The sequence below is a fragment of the Notamacropus eugenii genome, chromosome 1, assembly GCF_028372415.1.
Source record: "Notamacropus eugenii isolate mMacEug1 chromosome 1, mMacEug1.pri_v2, whole genome shotgun sequence".
In the NCBI taxonomy this organism is placed as follows: domain Eukaryota; kingdom Metazoa; phylum Chordata; class Mammalia; order Diprotodontia; family Macropodidae; genus Notamacropus; species Notamacropus eugenii.
This window is the reverse complement of record NC_092872.1, coordinates 469,275,103-469,288,898: the sequence shown is the minus strand read 5'-3', so window position 1 is coordinate 469,288,898 and position 13,796 is coordinate 469,275,103. Positions and strand designations below refer to the sequence as shown.

Genomic DNA, 13,796 nt, shown 5'->3' with positions numbered 1-13,796 from the left:
GATATATTCATTTTTTGTGGCATTTTTCAGTCTTCACCACATCCAATGACTTCCAACTGCTTTTTTAAAGAAAATATTTTTTTGTTATATTGGCACGAGTAGTTAATATGCCTTTGGTCTCTTTCATTTCTTAATCCTAAGCATGTTTTCAAATGTATTTTTTGTTGTTTTGCTTTCTTCTGTACCCAATTTTGCATTGAAATAACCATGAATCAAAATATATATTGACCTGTTGTAGAATACCTTGCCAAATTCTACCTAGAACAGGGGTGGGAAACCTACAGCCCTGTAGGTCCTCAAGTGTGGCCCTTTGACTGAATCCAAACTTCACAAAATAAGGATTTGTTCTGTAAAACTTGGACTAAGTCCTAGAATTTCTTCACTTCTTCAATCTCTGCTATAGATGTTGAAGCAAAAACTGCAGCATCCTCATAGTTAATGTCTTCGTGCTAATGAGAGGCATCTTGAGGCATGTGATTAGATATCCCAAGAAACGGTGTCTCTTTTGTTGCCCTTGGGTAGACATGATAAAACCAAATCTTTTGTTCACCTCTCCAAGAAAAAACTGTAAGCTTTTGTTCCAATTAGCTACAACTTCTTAATGTCTTCTGGTATCATTTATAGTAAGAATTCCAATATAGATACAATTCAGCTCCTCTATTAGTGCTCCAACTCATTGGTCATTAGATAAAGTTATTATATTAAGAGCCACAACAGTTAATATTTGTAGATGGTATAAAAACTGTGTAATTCTTATTACCTTTGCATACATTTCTGCCATTATCTCACCATCACTGCAGAAGCTGCAAGGGATCCCGTAGGACCGAAGGCAAATTTATATTTTTTTCTGCTTCATTAATCAGGTAATTGAACATTGATTAAGCAACTACTATGTGCAAGCACTGTATTCACAGACGGAAGTGAAACTCTCCTTTCCCTCAGGGAGCTTATATTCTATCAGGGGAGATAACATATACATAAATGAGTATATACAGAATATATTCAAGATAAATAAAAGATAATTTTGTAAGGGAGGAAGGGCATTGGAAACTCAGGACATCAGGAAAGTCCTCATATTGAAGACAGTGCTCGAATGGAGAAAACAAGGGAAGAAGTTGTCACCTACTAGCCAGCTTTCTGGTGATAGGTTTCTCTGTACTTAGCTAGGCTGATCCAGGAATAGTAGATACAGCCTGTTGCCAGAACTATATTTGAAGCTTTTTTCATTTTGAGAAAAACTTCTACACCTTGCGTTTTGCTTGTTTCCTTCAAGAGCCCAAAGTCACCTCCATGTGAGACTTCAGGGTGAGACACAAACCAAGAGCTTTGGTGGAATATAATCAAATAGAAATATTTAATAACTCATACCAATTACCACTGTTACATTTCTTATGTTTCTTAATTCATTATTGTTTTTAGATACTGGCTTGATATCAGGACCAAAGGAGTTGAAAGAAGCAGTTGAAATAGCAAAAGTCATCAAAATTTTCTAGACTCACATTTGTGTAAAATTAATCTAAGCAAATATTTTTGTTGTATTTTTTAATAACAAATAAGGTAAAATGAGTATAAGATACCTTACAAGTAAGGTAAAATGAATATAAAGTAAACATAATAGGAAAAAAATTGGCTGCCAGGCAAGGTGGTGTACCTCTATAATCCCTGCTTCTGGGGAGACTAAAAATGGTGTATTGTTTGAGCTCTGGAGTTCTGAGTTTCCATAAGGCTAAAGCAGATGAAGTTGTTGTTGTTTGCTGTTGAGTTGTTCCAGTTGTATCTGACTCTTCATGACCCCATTTGGGGTTTTCATGCAAAAGATACCAGAGGGGGTTTCTCCAGTTCATTTTACAAAGGAGGAATGGAGGCAAACAGGGTTAAGTGACGTGCTTAGGGTCACAAATCTAATAGTTGTCTGAGACTGGATTTGAACTCAGGAAGATCAGTTTTCTGATTCCTAGCCCAGCATGCTATTATTCTCTGTGCCACCTAGAAAGCCAAGCAGAGTAGATCCAAAGCTGTTTAGCTAAGCTAAATAGATCCAAACAGAAACAAAAATACATGAAATAGGCTGACGTACTTTAAAGAGGACACCAAAGATCAACTATAATCACCAAAATGAAACCTTACCAAGTACAAATGGCAACAAGAACTGTTAATTTTTTTATTTTTATGTATCTTTTTGAATTACATGTAATGACAAGTTTTAACATTCGTAACATGTTTTTAAAATTTTGGGTTCCAAATTCTCTCCCTCACTTCCCATCCTCCCCGTTCATTAAGAAGCCAAGCATCTGCAAAAAAACATATTCCCATATTAGCCATGTTGCAAAAGAAACCACAGACCTAAATAAATAAAGAGTGAGTGAGTGAATAAATAAATTAAAAAGTGGGGGAAAAGTGTGTGGCAATCCTGCAGTCAGTCTCCCTCAGTTCTTTTACTGGAGCTGGATGCATTTTTTACCATAAGTCCTTCGGAATTGTCTTGGATCATTATATGGCTGAGAAGAGCTAAGTCATTCACAGTTAATCATCGTATAATATTACTGTTGCTATGCACAATGTTCTTCTGATTCTGCTTACTTTTTGCATCAGTTCATATAAATCTTTTTCTGAAAACATACTGCTTGTCATTTCTTATAGCATGTTAGTATTCCATCACAATCATATGCCACAGCTGTTCAGCCATTGCCTAATTGACGGGCGTTCCCTCCCTTTCCAGTTCTTTGCCACAATAAAAAGCTGTTATAGCTTTTGTTTTTATAAATTTAGGCCATTTTCCTAGTATGTAGAAGTAGTATTTTCCTAGAAGTAGTATTACTGGGTCAAAGGATACACAGAGTTTTATAGCCCTTTGGGCATAGTTCCAAATTGCTCTCCGGAATGATTGAATCAATTAACAACTCCACCAACAGTTTATTAGTGTCCCAATTTTTCCACATCCCCCCAACATTTATTATTTTCTTTTCCTGTCATGTTGGCCAATGTGATAAGTATGAGGCAGTACCTCAGGCACCTTATATTTCTCTAATTAATAGTGGGAAGCTTGAGGAAGTTAAATGGATAGTGGATAAGGTGCTGGTTCTGGATTCAGGAAGGCTTTCTGAGTTCAAATCTGGCCTCAGATACTTAATACTTGTGTGACCCTGGGCAAGTCACTTAGCCCTGCTTGCCTCACTTTCCTCATTTTTTAAAATGAGCTACAGAAAAACACTGCCATCTCTTCATCGAGAAGATTCTAACTGGGGTCATAAAGAGTTGGACAGAACTGAAAAATGACTCAACAACAAAAATCAATAGTGATTTAAAGCATTTTTTCATATGGCTATAAATAGCTTTGATTTCTTCTAAAAATTGCTTGTTCATACCCTTTGACCTTTTACCAACTGGAAAATCTTGTTTCCCATATTATTTCACAGTATTATTGTAAATTTGACTTCTCTATGTATGTGAAACTTGTTTATCAGAGAAACTTGTAAAAAGAATTTCCCAGTTTTCTGCTTTTCTAATGTTGGCTGCATTGCTTTTGTTAGTGCAAAAAAATATTTAATTTAATGTAAACAGAATTATCCACTTTAAATCTTGTCATGCTCTCTACCTTTTGTTTGGTCACAAATTCTTCCCTTATGCATAGATCTGACAAGCAAAATATTCCATGCTCCTCTGGTTTACTTATGAGGTTGTCTAAATCATGTACCCATTTTGATTTATTTCTGATTGGTATGAGATATTGGTTTATACATAATTTCTGCCAAACAGTTTTTGTCAAACAGTGAGTTCTTATTTCTGAAAGCTTGGATCTTTGCATTAATCAAACGCTAGATTACTATGGTCGTTTACTACCATGTCTTGTGTACCTAATCTATTGCACTGGTCTGCCACTCTATTTCTTAGCCAGTACCATATTGTTTTGATGATTACCACTTTGTAATACAGTTTGAGATCTGATATAGCTAGGCTACTTTCCTTCACATTTTTTTCATTGATTCCCTTGATATTCTTGACTATTTGTTCTTCCAGATGGGTTTTGTTACCATTTTTTCTACCTCTGTACAATAATTTTTGGTAGTTTGGTATATCACTGAATAAGTAATTTAATTTAGGTAGAATTTGTCATTTTTTATTATATATGCTCAGCCTTCCCATGATAAATTAATATATTTCCAATTCTTTAGATCTGGCTGTATGTAAAAAGTGCTTTGTATTTGTGTTCATATAGTTCTGATTTTGTCCTGGCTGTAGACTCTCAAAAATTTTATATTGTTTGCAGTTATCTTAAGTGCAATTATCTTATCTTATCTCTTGCTGCTGGACTTTGTTGGCAATATATAGAAATGCTGATGATTTTTTTGGAGTTTATTTTATATCCTTAAACTTTGCTGAAGTTGTTAATTATTTCACCTAGTTTTTTTAGTTGATTGTCTAGGTACACTATCATATTGTCTACAAAGAGTGGTAGTTTTATTTCCTCATTGCCTATTCTCATTCCTTCAATTACTTTTTCTTCTCCTGTGGCTATAGCTATCACTTCTAATACTGTATTTCTTAATAGTGGTGATAATGTGCATCCTTGCTTCACTACTGATATTATTCGGAAAACATGTTATGCTTTCTGATGGTTTTAAATAGATATTACTTATCATTTTAAGGAAAGTTCCATCTATTCCTATGCTTTCTAGTGAGTTTTTTTAATAGGAATGAGTGTTATATTTTGCCAAAAGCTTTTCCTGCATCTTTTGAGATAATCATATGATGTTTGTTGGTTTTGTTATTGATATACTCAGTTATTCTGATAATTTTCCAAATATTGTACCAGACCTGGATTCCTGGTATAACTCCCACCTGGTCATAGTGTGTGGTCTTTGTGATATATTGCTGTAATCTCGTTATTTACTATTTTATTTTAAAGTTTTGTATCGATATTCATTACAGTAATGGGTCTATAGCTTTCTTTCTCTGTGTTTGCTCTTCCTGGTTTAGGTATAAGCACTTTTTTTGTGTCATAAAAGGAATTTGGTAAGATTCCTTCTTTGCCTATATTTTCAGATTGTTTATGTAATATTGGAATTAATTGTTTTTTAAATGTTTGATAGAATTCACTTGTGCATCCATCTGGTCCTGGGAATTTTTTCTTAGGGAGTTCATTGATGGCTTGTTCAATTTCTTTTTCTAAGATAGGATTATTTAAGTATTCTATTTCCTCTTTTGTTAATTTGGACAATTTATATTTTTGTAAATATCAATTTCATTTCAATTGTTAGATTTATTGGCATATAATTGGGCAAAATAGCTCCTACTGATTGCTTTAATTTCATCTTCATTGGTGGTAAATTCACCCTTTTCATTATTGATACTGGTCATTTGGATTTCTTTTAATCAAATTAACCAATGACTTGTCTACGTTATTGTTGTTGTTATTATTTTTCATAAAACCAGCTCCTAGTTTTATTAATTAGTTCAGTGATTTTTATTTTCAGTTTTATTACTCAGAACCAGCTTAATTTTAAAAATATTACAGGAAACAAATAACTGGGCTTGTTTTAGATATGAGGTAAGAAAATCAAGATTTAAGCTCTTTAAGGTTCTATTAGCAATGTTTGTTTGCATGGCTACAATCTCCTCACCTGTAAATACAAACTTTTGGTCATTAGGGTGGCTTGGCAAGTCAATCTGGATAGAACAATGTAGTCTATTATTGTTTCTGGAAAAACAACCCTAAGCATGTACTCTACTTAATAAACTTTGTATATATTAAGCAGGACATTATCCTAACATAATTGAGATAATTCCACCTATGATAACAAATCTCTAAGAAAAATGATTGGTTAGCAACTTGAGATTAAATGACAGAAAAAGCACCTTATTTTTAACTCCAGATAATGACTTTATTATGTAAATTAGGAAGTTAGAGAAAAATTAAGAAACTAATTAGAAAATTTCTAAAAAAAATACTTTCTTTCATGTCTTTCAGGAACCATAATAAGTAAGTAAAAGACTTAGACTTAGCAAATATTTTCTTAGATATTTTAAAATAAGTGTAACTTTGACGTGATAGAGGCCTTGATTTCTCTGTGTAATATGTGTGAACGTGTAGGTATGTGTATACAAATATATGTATACAGTATATGTGTGTGCACACATGCATATATGCATACATGCACACACCGTGTATCTGTGTTTTGTATTCACATATATACACAATCATATGTATGTATTCTATAAATATGATAGGAACTCTTATTGAAAGTGTTTCTGATCAAGAGAACAATGCTTTTGGTTTATAATATAGTATTAGTTTGTTCATTTTTCTCCTGGTGCCTTTGTCTAGTTTTAATATTACCTCAGGTACCCTGTTACTTCAGTTTCTTGGCTAAAAGAATATTAGCTAGAGTTTGATGTGTATTAAGGATTGGAAAATTCATTTGACATTATTTTTCAGACCCACTTTGTGTTTTAGCTTTGTTTTTTATTATGTCTTTTTTATTTTCAAGACCAAACGGAAAAACTTACTCAAGAGAATAAAGACCTACACTTACGCTATCTGGAACATAAGCAACAGCTTGATGAACTTAAAAACCACATGAAGTTTTTCAGCAAGGTGAATTTTTATTGCTTCAAAAATATAAGATCATTATATTTTGCAGATTAAGCAGTATAATAAAAAGGTGTTACTTAGTTTATGAATTTATGGTATCAGGCAGCCATCATTTTGTGAGGATGCCTTCTTGTATTTGGAATGCATGTCTATTATTCATTAACATTTCATGGTGTTCTTTTCCTTAATAAATGTGTTGCAGGAAAGTGAAATTGATATGACTGAATTCAGTGAAGCCCTCATGCTTATAAAGGTAACTTTCTGAATTTGATTGTAGTTTTCGTGTCATCTAGTTCTCTGTTTTAGGTTGGCTCTGACCCTTATCTTTAATCATGGTAAACTGGACATTAAATGTTTCTCATCTGCAAATATGTTGTACTTTCATTTCCAGTGAAACTTAGGAAGTTGGGAAATGATACTAATTTGCTTATGTGCATATTTCATTACATCAAAATTCATTAACGCGACATTTACAACACATCTAACTATAGTAAACCTTTACTACAAAACTAAGTTTTTGTTTGAAATTTTTTTATTGATAACTTTTGTTTTTCTAGAAAAACTAGAAAACTATCCCTTATTTCAAAGGATTAAAAAAAAGTGAAAAAAAAAATTTGACAAAAGTAACCAATACTTCAGAAAATTCTGACATTATATTTAGTGTTTCACACCTAGAGTTCCCTATTTCTGCAAGCAAGGCAAGGAAATGCCTTCTCATATCTTAATATATTCTCCTTTTTGGAGTCAAGCTTTCTCATTCTAATTTGACAGCATTTAATTTCAATTGTTTGTTGCTGTTGTTGGTTACATCTACATTATTACAGTCCCATATTTTGTTTTCCCGCTTCCAGTTTTCCTGCTTATTTTATATCAGTTCATATAAATCTTCCAGTGTTTATCATTTCTTATAGCATAGTAATATTCTCTTACAGTAATGTACCACAGTTTTTCTTTAGCCATTCTCCATCTACTTTGCCTCCTGTTCTTTGCTACTAAAAAATGTGCTGCTATATATATTTTTTGGTGAATATAACAACATTGGTATTCTTGGTATATGTGCCTCGCATTGAGTCAGAGTTTGCAGATTTTAAAAGGAATTCATTGGTTCACCACTGTTAGTTTAAATAAAATATTAAGTAATGAATATTATAGATGTACTCTAGATCTAAGTTACTTGATTATTTATAAAAGAACCTAGGAAAAACATATTTCTTTCAGCTCATTCTAAGTATTATACTGAAGATATGAATCAGATGAAAAAAATGACAATAGATGTGTAAATTTAATTTTCTGCTGTTACAGAGAAATACAATATTTCTGCCTTTACTATAATAATTTAAAATATCAATTTATGCATTTTTCAAACCATAATTGCTTTAATCCTTATGGAAAAAAGAAAACATTATTTATGCAGTCTTTATCTAATTTCCATGTTGGCACTATTTAGTACATATAGCTTCTAAATTATTTTAAAGTGAACTCATTTGATATTTGTAAACCATTTGCTAGTAAGAAATCAATATCCAAGTTGGGACCTGGGGCACAGCTACCATAACTTACTGAGAAGAGTTTGACAGTCTGTTGTTATGTCTAGCAAACCCTCTCTTCATTTACAAATTTCCATGATTCAAAATTGAAACCTGTTTCTGTAAAAATTTCCTTTCTCTTATATAACTCCCTGTTCTGCTCCCTTTTCCCACCTGCCTAGAATTTCTATTAACAAACTGTTGTTTTTATGAGACCTCCTATACTCATAAACCCTTCATAGTCTTGAAGTCATAAAAATATGGTTTCCCTCAGAAGCTCCTACATCTCTGAACATCCTCTCTCGAACTACATACATTGTCTCTCATGCCCAATGACATACTGGGACAGGAGGAGGAGCAAACACATTCCTTGTGATCCACTTCCTGACTTTCCCTTTACCTCCATCACTTAGCCTTTCAGATTCACTTCATCCAGATATATGCATAAACTTCTGTCCATGCATGGACATATAGAGAGAGATATTTAAATATGTCACCCTTTAAGATACACCTTGTATAAATAGAGATAGATAGATAGATACACACATAGATCCATAGATAAATAGGACAGATCTATCTCACGGTATTTACATACAAAGCATATCTTGAGATATATATGTGTGAGGAGAGGGATAATATACATATATGTGTATATATACGTATGTGTGTATCTATATAAAACCTTACACATACATACATACATATGTGTGTGTATCGCCCTGTCAGGATCCTGATGTCACTTAATTTACCAGCTCACAGCTTGTTTTTCCTCTTTTCTCAAAAAGTTTGATAGCTGCCTCATTATTTTTGTGATAGGACCAGTGTTTTCCTGATATAACCTCCCTGATTTCCTTTCTCCTCTCTCCCTCCCCTCCCCACAGTTTGATTGATCCCACCTTCCCTGATGCAGCTTTTTGGTCTTAGAACATAAAAGATACCAGCCTTATGTTGTTGGTACCACTCACATTTGGAGAGTGACTTAGACCATGCAAGTCACCATTCCCTGATATCATACTGACCACATGTGTGTTTATAGAGACTAGGAGGGGGTGAGTTCAAAAAAGCTAAGAACCACAGTATCTTTGCTGTCTATCTTTGCCATTTTGGGACAAAATAAACCTCCCTTATTTAATGATTCACAAGTGCTCCTTTTCTTCTCAACATTGAACCTGAACTAAGAGGGCACTGGATTAGAACCAGCCCCATAGCAGTCTTCATCTCTACCATAAAAATTATCCTTGAAGACCTCATTGTACATTTGAATGGCCATCAAATACCTTAACTTTTCTGTTCCTCAACTCCCATAATTTATACCTTCACTCTAATTCAATCTCATATAAGGATACTATTGATCTTATTTCCCATAATTACTCCAACTCCGTGATCTAAAACAATGAAATTTTTGCTTTTGACCATAACTTCCTATCCTTCCATCTCTCCTTGTGCCTTGCCCTTCCTAAACTTATTCTTTGTCCCCACTGCAGCCTCTAATCACTCTGATCCTCTCTATTTTCCCAATCTAATCCCATTTCTAGGACCTCATTTTCTTCTGTTCCCAGCATCCCACCATTTTATTCCACTCTCTGGCAGTGAGGTAGAGGCTGAAATGTGAGTGGATGGTAAACTTAGCCATTCTTGCTGAGACTACCCCTTCTCCTTGTACTCTGGATCCCATCTTTCCCATTTCTTCAAGGAACCTTTAAGCATCACCCTCTCTTTCCCCTTCAGTTTTTCTTCACCTACTGATTCCTTCCCCTACTGCCTAAAAATATGCCCAAATCTCTATAATTCTTTAAAAAAAAAAAACAAACCCTTCATTTGACCCTAACTCCCCAACCAAATTGTCAGCCTGTTACTTCTCTTTTCACAGCCAGATTTCTAGAAAAAGTTGTCTACACCTGTTGCTTCTACTTCTTTTTTTCTTGTTCCCATCTTAACCCTTTGCAATCTGACTTTTAACCTTACCACTCAATGGAAACTGCTGTCTTCAAGCTCACCAGTGATATCTTAAGGCTAAATTCAATTACCTTTTCTTAGTTTTCATCCTTTTTGACTTCTCTGCAATGTGTTTGACACTGTTGAAAACCACTTCCTCCTGGATATTTTCTTCCTAGGTTTTCATGACAGTATTCATAATATGTTTTTTGTTGAATTAAATTAAAATTAAATTAATTAAAAACCTTCTCCTTCTAGTCTAGAAAAGAGCAGAAAAATGGACACCTTTCCTTTCTAGAGAAAGTTGACGGTAACATTAATAAAGACCTAGAAAAATCAATTCGAGAGCTTCACGCAACACATGCAGAAACAGTGCAAGAACTAGAAAAGACAAGAAATATGTTAATCATGCAGCATAAAATTAATAAAGATTATCAGGTAAGATTATCAGTATTATAAAATGGAGTATTTTCTAGTTGATGTTACAATAATCATTATTCTTTTTCTGAAAGTAAATTTCACTTTTCAGGTTTATGTTTCTGATTTAGCCAGACATTTAATTATCCGCCTCTACCACAAATCCCTAGGTGTGGCCTTCTTGTAATTAGGTTGTTGAGATACTAAGTAAAGAACAAAACAAACCCTGCACCTTCCCCTAGTCTGATCAAGTTCCTAGCACACCTGCATAACAGAGCACAAAACAAAATCCAAGTTTCTAAATTCTACTTGAATTTAGAATTATAGGATTACAGATCTATAGCTAGAAAGAACCTTAAAGGTCAGCCCCTTCATTTTACAGATTAGGAAACTGAATTCAGCCCAGGAGAATGAAATGACTTGCCCATTATAGGAGGTACACTCCTCTGGGCCAGAGGTTCTTAGCTTGAGCTGTGCATAGTCTTTTGGGGATATGAGAAGCTTTTGAAGATATCATGGGGAACATTTTATAAATATATTATTCTGCAGAAATATTCCAAAAGTTGTAAGAGTTAGCAGATTGGAAGAAGGGAGAGGACACAGGAATTGTGTGGGGAAAGGAAAGTGTGTTATTTACAGTGCCTCTAAGAACTTTGAAAGACAGTTGAAAGAATAATTCTCCTCCTAACCAAAATCAAGTCAATGAGTTTGGATGTGAACAGAACTCTTTTCCTATTTCTGTTGCGGTAGGGAGAAAATCAGCAACATGACCAAATGAAAGATAGGCTATCTTTTTATTTTATTTCTTATGTGCATATACATGACAAACTCTAGAATTTTCTTTCATATTAAATAGTAAGATATGGGAAGGCTTATTGAAAGTCAAGGGCTAGGGACTAGCAATGGTGAGAAAAATATAATTGACTCCTAACATATTTTGAAGATAAAGAAATGGAAGCCAAGAAAAGTTAAATGACTTACCCAAGGGTCACACAGCTAGTAAGTAGTAGAACTGAAATTACAGTTTTTACAATCAAAGGATTATTGTTTTAGAGCTAGAAGGAATGGTAAAGATTATCTAATTCTGTGCATTCATATTACAAATGAGAAAAGAGAACATGTAACCTTCTACTGTAACTTCAGCCTTTTCTTGCTAGTAATTAGCATCCTTCACAATAGCAAACAATAGAAGACAAGGAAAAAGAGAAACAAAATGAAAGGAATGGTTGAGTGAGCTACCAGTGTGAGCTTGGAGAAATCAATTAGCCTCTCTGGGAATCAGTTTCTTCATCTCTAACATAAGATGGTTAGACTAGATTACCTCCAAGGTATCTTCCAGATCTACATCTATAATTCTATGGCAATCTTAGTTCATTTGATAAAAGGTGTGTTAATATGCTATATATAGTAGCCCATGTTAACATATATTATTATCCTAAAATCCTGGCAAAACTGATTTTTGTGTCAGCACTTAGCAAGATTGGAACGGTTCTTACAAAAATGGGAATCAGCTTTTGTGAATGTTGCCAAGAATAAATTTCTTATTGATATATATCAGATATTCATATTCTAGAATACAGACTCCTTGAAGACAAGGATTTCTTTAAATTCATAGCACCTGGTCAATGTTCAACAAAGGCTTTTCATTGATAAAAATCATGTATAAACCTAAAATTGGAATGAATTCCTAACTTTTTCTGAGTGTTAAAATCCATATGTAGAAACATTTACATAATCTTGAATAAATCTTACCTGAGGAAATAGCAATGGTGCCATGGAAAGAGAGCTAGAATTTATGAGTGGACCTGAGTTCAAATTCTGGTCTCTTACTTTGAGTAATAACTCAAAGTATAAATGACTTACCCAAGGCTCACACAGCTAGTAAGTATAACTTTGAGTAAGTCACTTAGCCTCTCTAAGGTCTCAGTTTCCTTATCTGTAAAGTGAGGAGTTTGAACTTGATGATCTCTAAGGTTCCTTTCAATGCCAAAAAAGTGGAGCCTTTGAACCTAAGAGCCTCTCCTAGCCCTGAATGTCTCAGTTGAATTTATGGGCTTTATGCGTCTTTCTTTCTCTATGGAAGTTACCAACAAAAAATCCTCAAAACCTGCATTTCTTTCACAAGGACAGTAAACTTGATTATCCATCATCATTGAGCAAATGAACTATTTCATGTAAATGAATTTTCCAGATAACCAAATCTTACCCCTTGAAACACTAAAATTATTTTTACTTTAAATTTTTGTAATAAGAAATTTGCCCCAAATTTTATTTTATTCCTCCCTCTTCACTCATAAACTGTATGCTTATTAAATATAATTTGAACTTGATGGCAATCAACAAGAGACATTTCAAAATTTTGATTTATTAGTCCGTATGTGTGTTTGTCCTTCGTTACCGAAGAAGACCATGCCATCAGAGAAATGATGACGACTTGTACTTGACTTTGTTTTGAGTGAGGGAGGGCTGTGCAGGTCACCAGCCTCACTTCTCCTCTAGAGCCATCTGAATTCAGTGACCAGATATTCATCAGGATGACTGGAGATGACCCAGGATGAGGCAGTTGGGGTTAAGTGACTTGCCCAAGGTCACACAGCTAGTGAGTGTCAAGTGTCTGAGGTAAGATTTGAACTCAGGTCCTCCTGACTTCCGCACTGGTGCTCTATCCACTGCACCACCTAGCTGCCCTTTTATTAATCTATAGTGCAGTAGAAAGAAGAAACCTCAATTTGAGTCTCAGCTCTGGAAATAGCCAGTTGTGTGTAACCTTGACTAAGTTATTTATCTATTCTGGGTCTCAGCTTCCTCAGCTATAAAATGAAGGTATTTGGAATAGATGGTGTCTAAGGTTCCTTCTAGCTCTAACAAACCATGAATCTATTCCACTGTGAAGCAGTGATGCCCTCAGAGGTTATTATAACTCAGAAGCTCAGTGAGGACAGGTACTGCTTCATTTTTTTCTTTGCATCCCCTAACACAATGAACGTAGTAGGCACTTAAATATATGTCACATTGAATTAGAGTTATTTGCCTTCACAAAAATAACCTTTCATAATTCTATCTACTTTTCATAATTCTTTTTTTAAGTCTTTCTGCTATCTCTTCTGCTGCTTCTAATCACAATTTCATGCTCTTAATCTGCTATCATGGTTTATGTTTAGTTTTCTAAGTGAGAAGTATCCTAAATCTGTGAGCTAAACACTGGTTCTTCACACGGAGACTTTTTTTCATTTCTTGATGTACATTTGTATTCTGCATTATTGAGTGTGCTGAAAGTCTGAACTTTCAGAAGCATTCAGTTGTTATTGTTCCATCTAATGAATGAA

The 13,796-nt window shown here is 34.1% G+C and overlaps 1 protein-coding gene across 3 annotated transcripts in view; it reads left to right on the top strand.

The window, feature by feature from the left end:
- Positions 1-13,796, top strand: part of RPGRIP1L (RPGRIP1 like) — a 129,560-nt gene that overhangs the window by 48,069 nt on the left and 67,695 nt on the right. For all 3 annotated transcript variants that reach the window (XM_072632226.1, XM_072632227.1, XM_072632225.1), the window contains exons 12-14: positions 6,489-6,595; positions 6,795-6,845; positions 10,312-10,491. In XM_072632226.1, the coding sequence (XP_072488327.1) occupies positions 6,489-6,595; positions 6,795-6,845; positions 10,312-10,491 (338 nt within the window). The remainder of the gene's footprint in view (positions 1-6,488; positions 6,596-6,794; positions 6,846-10,311; positions 10,492-13,796) is intronic.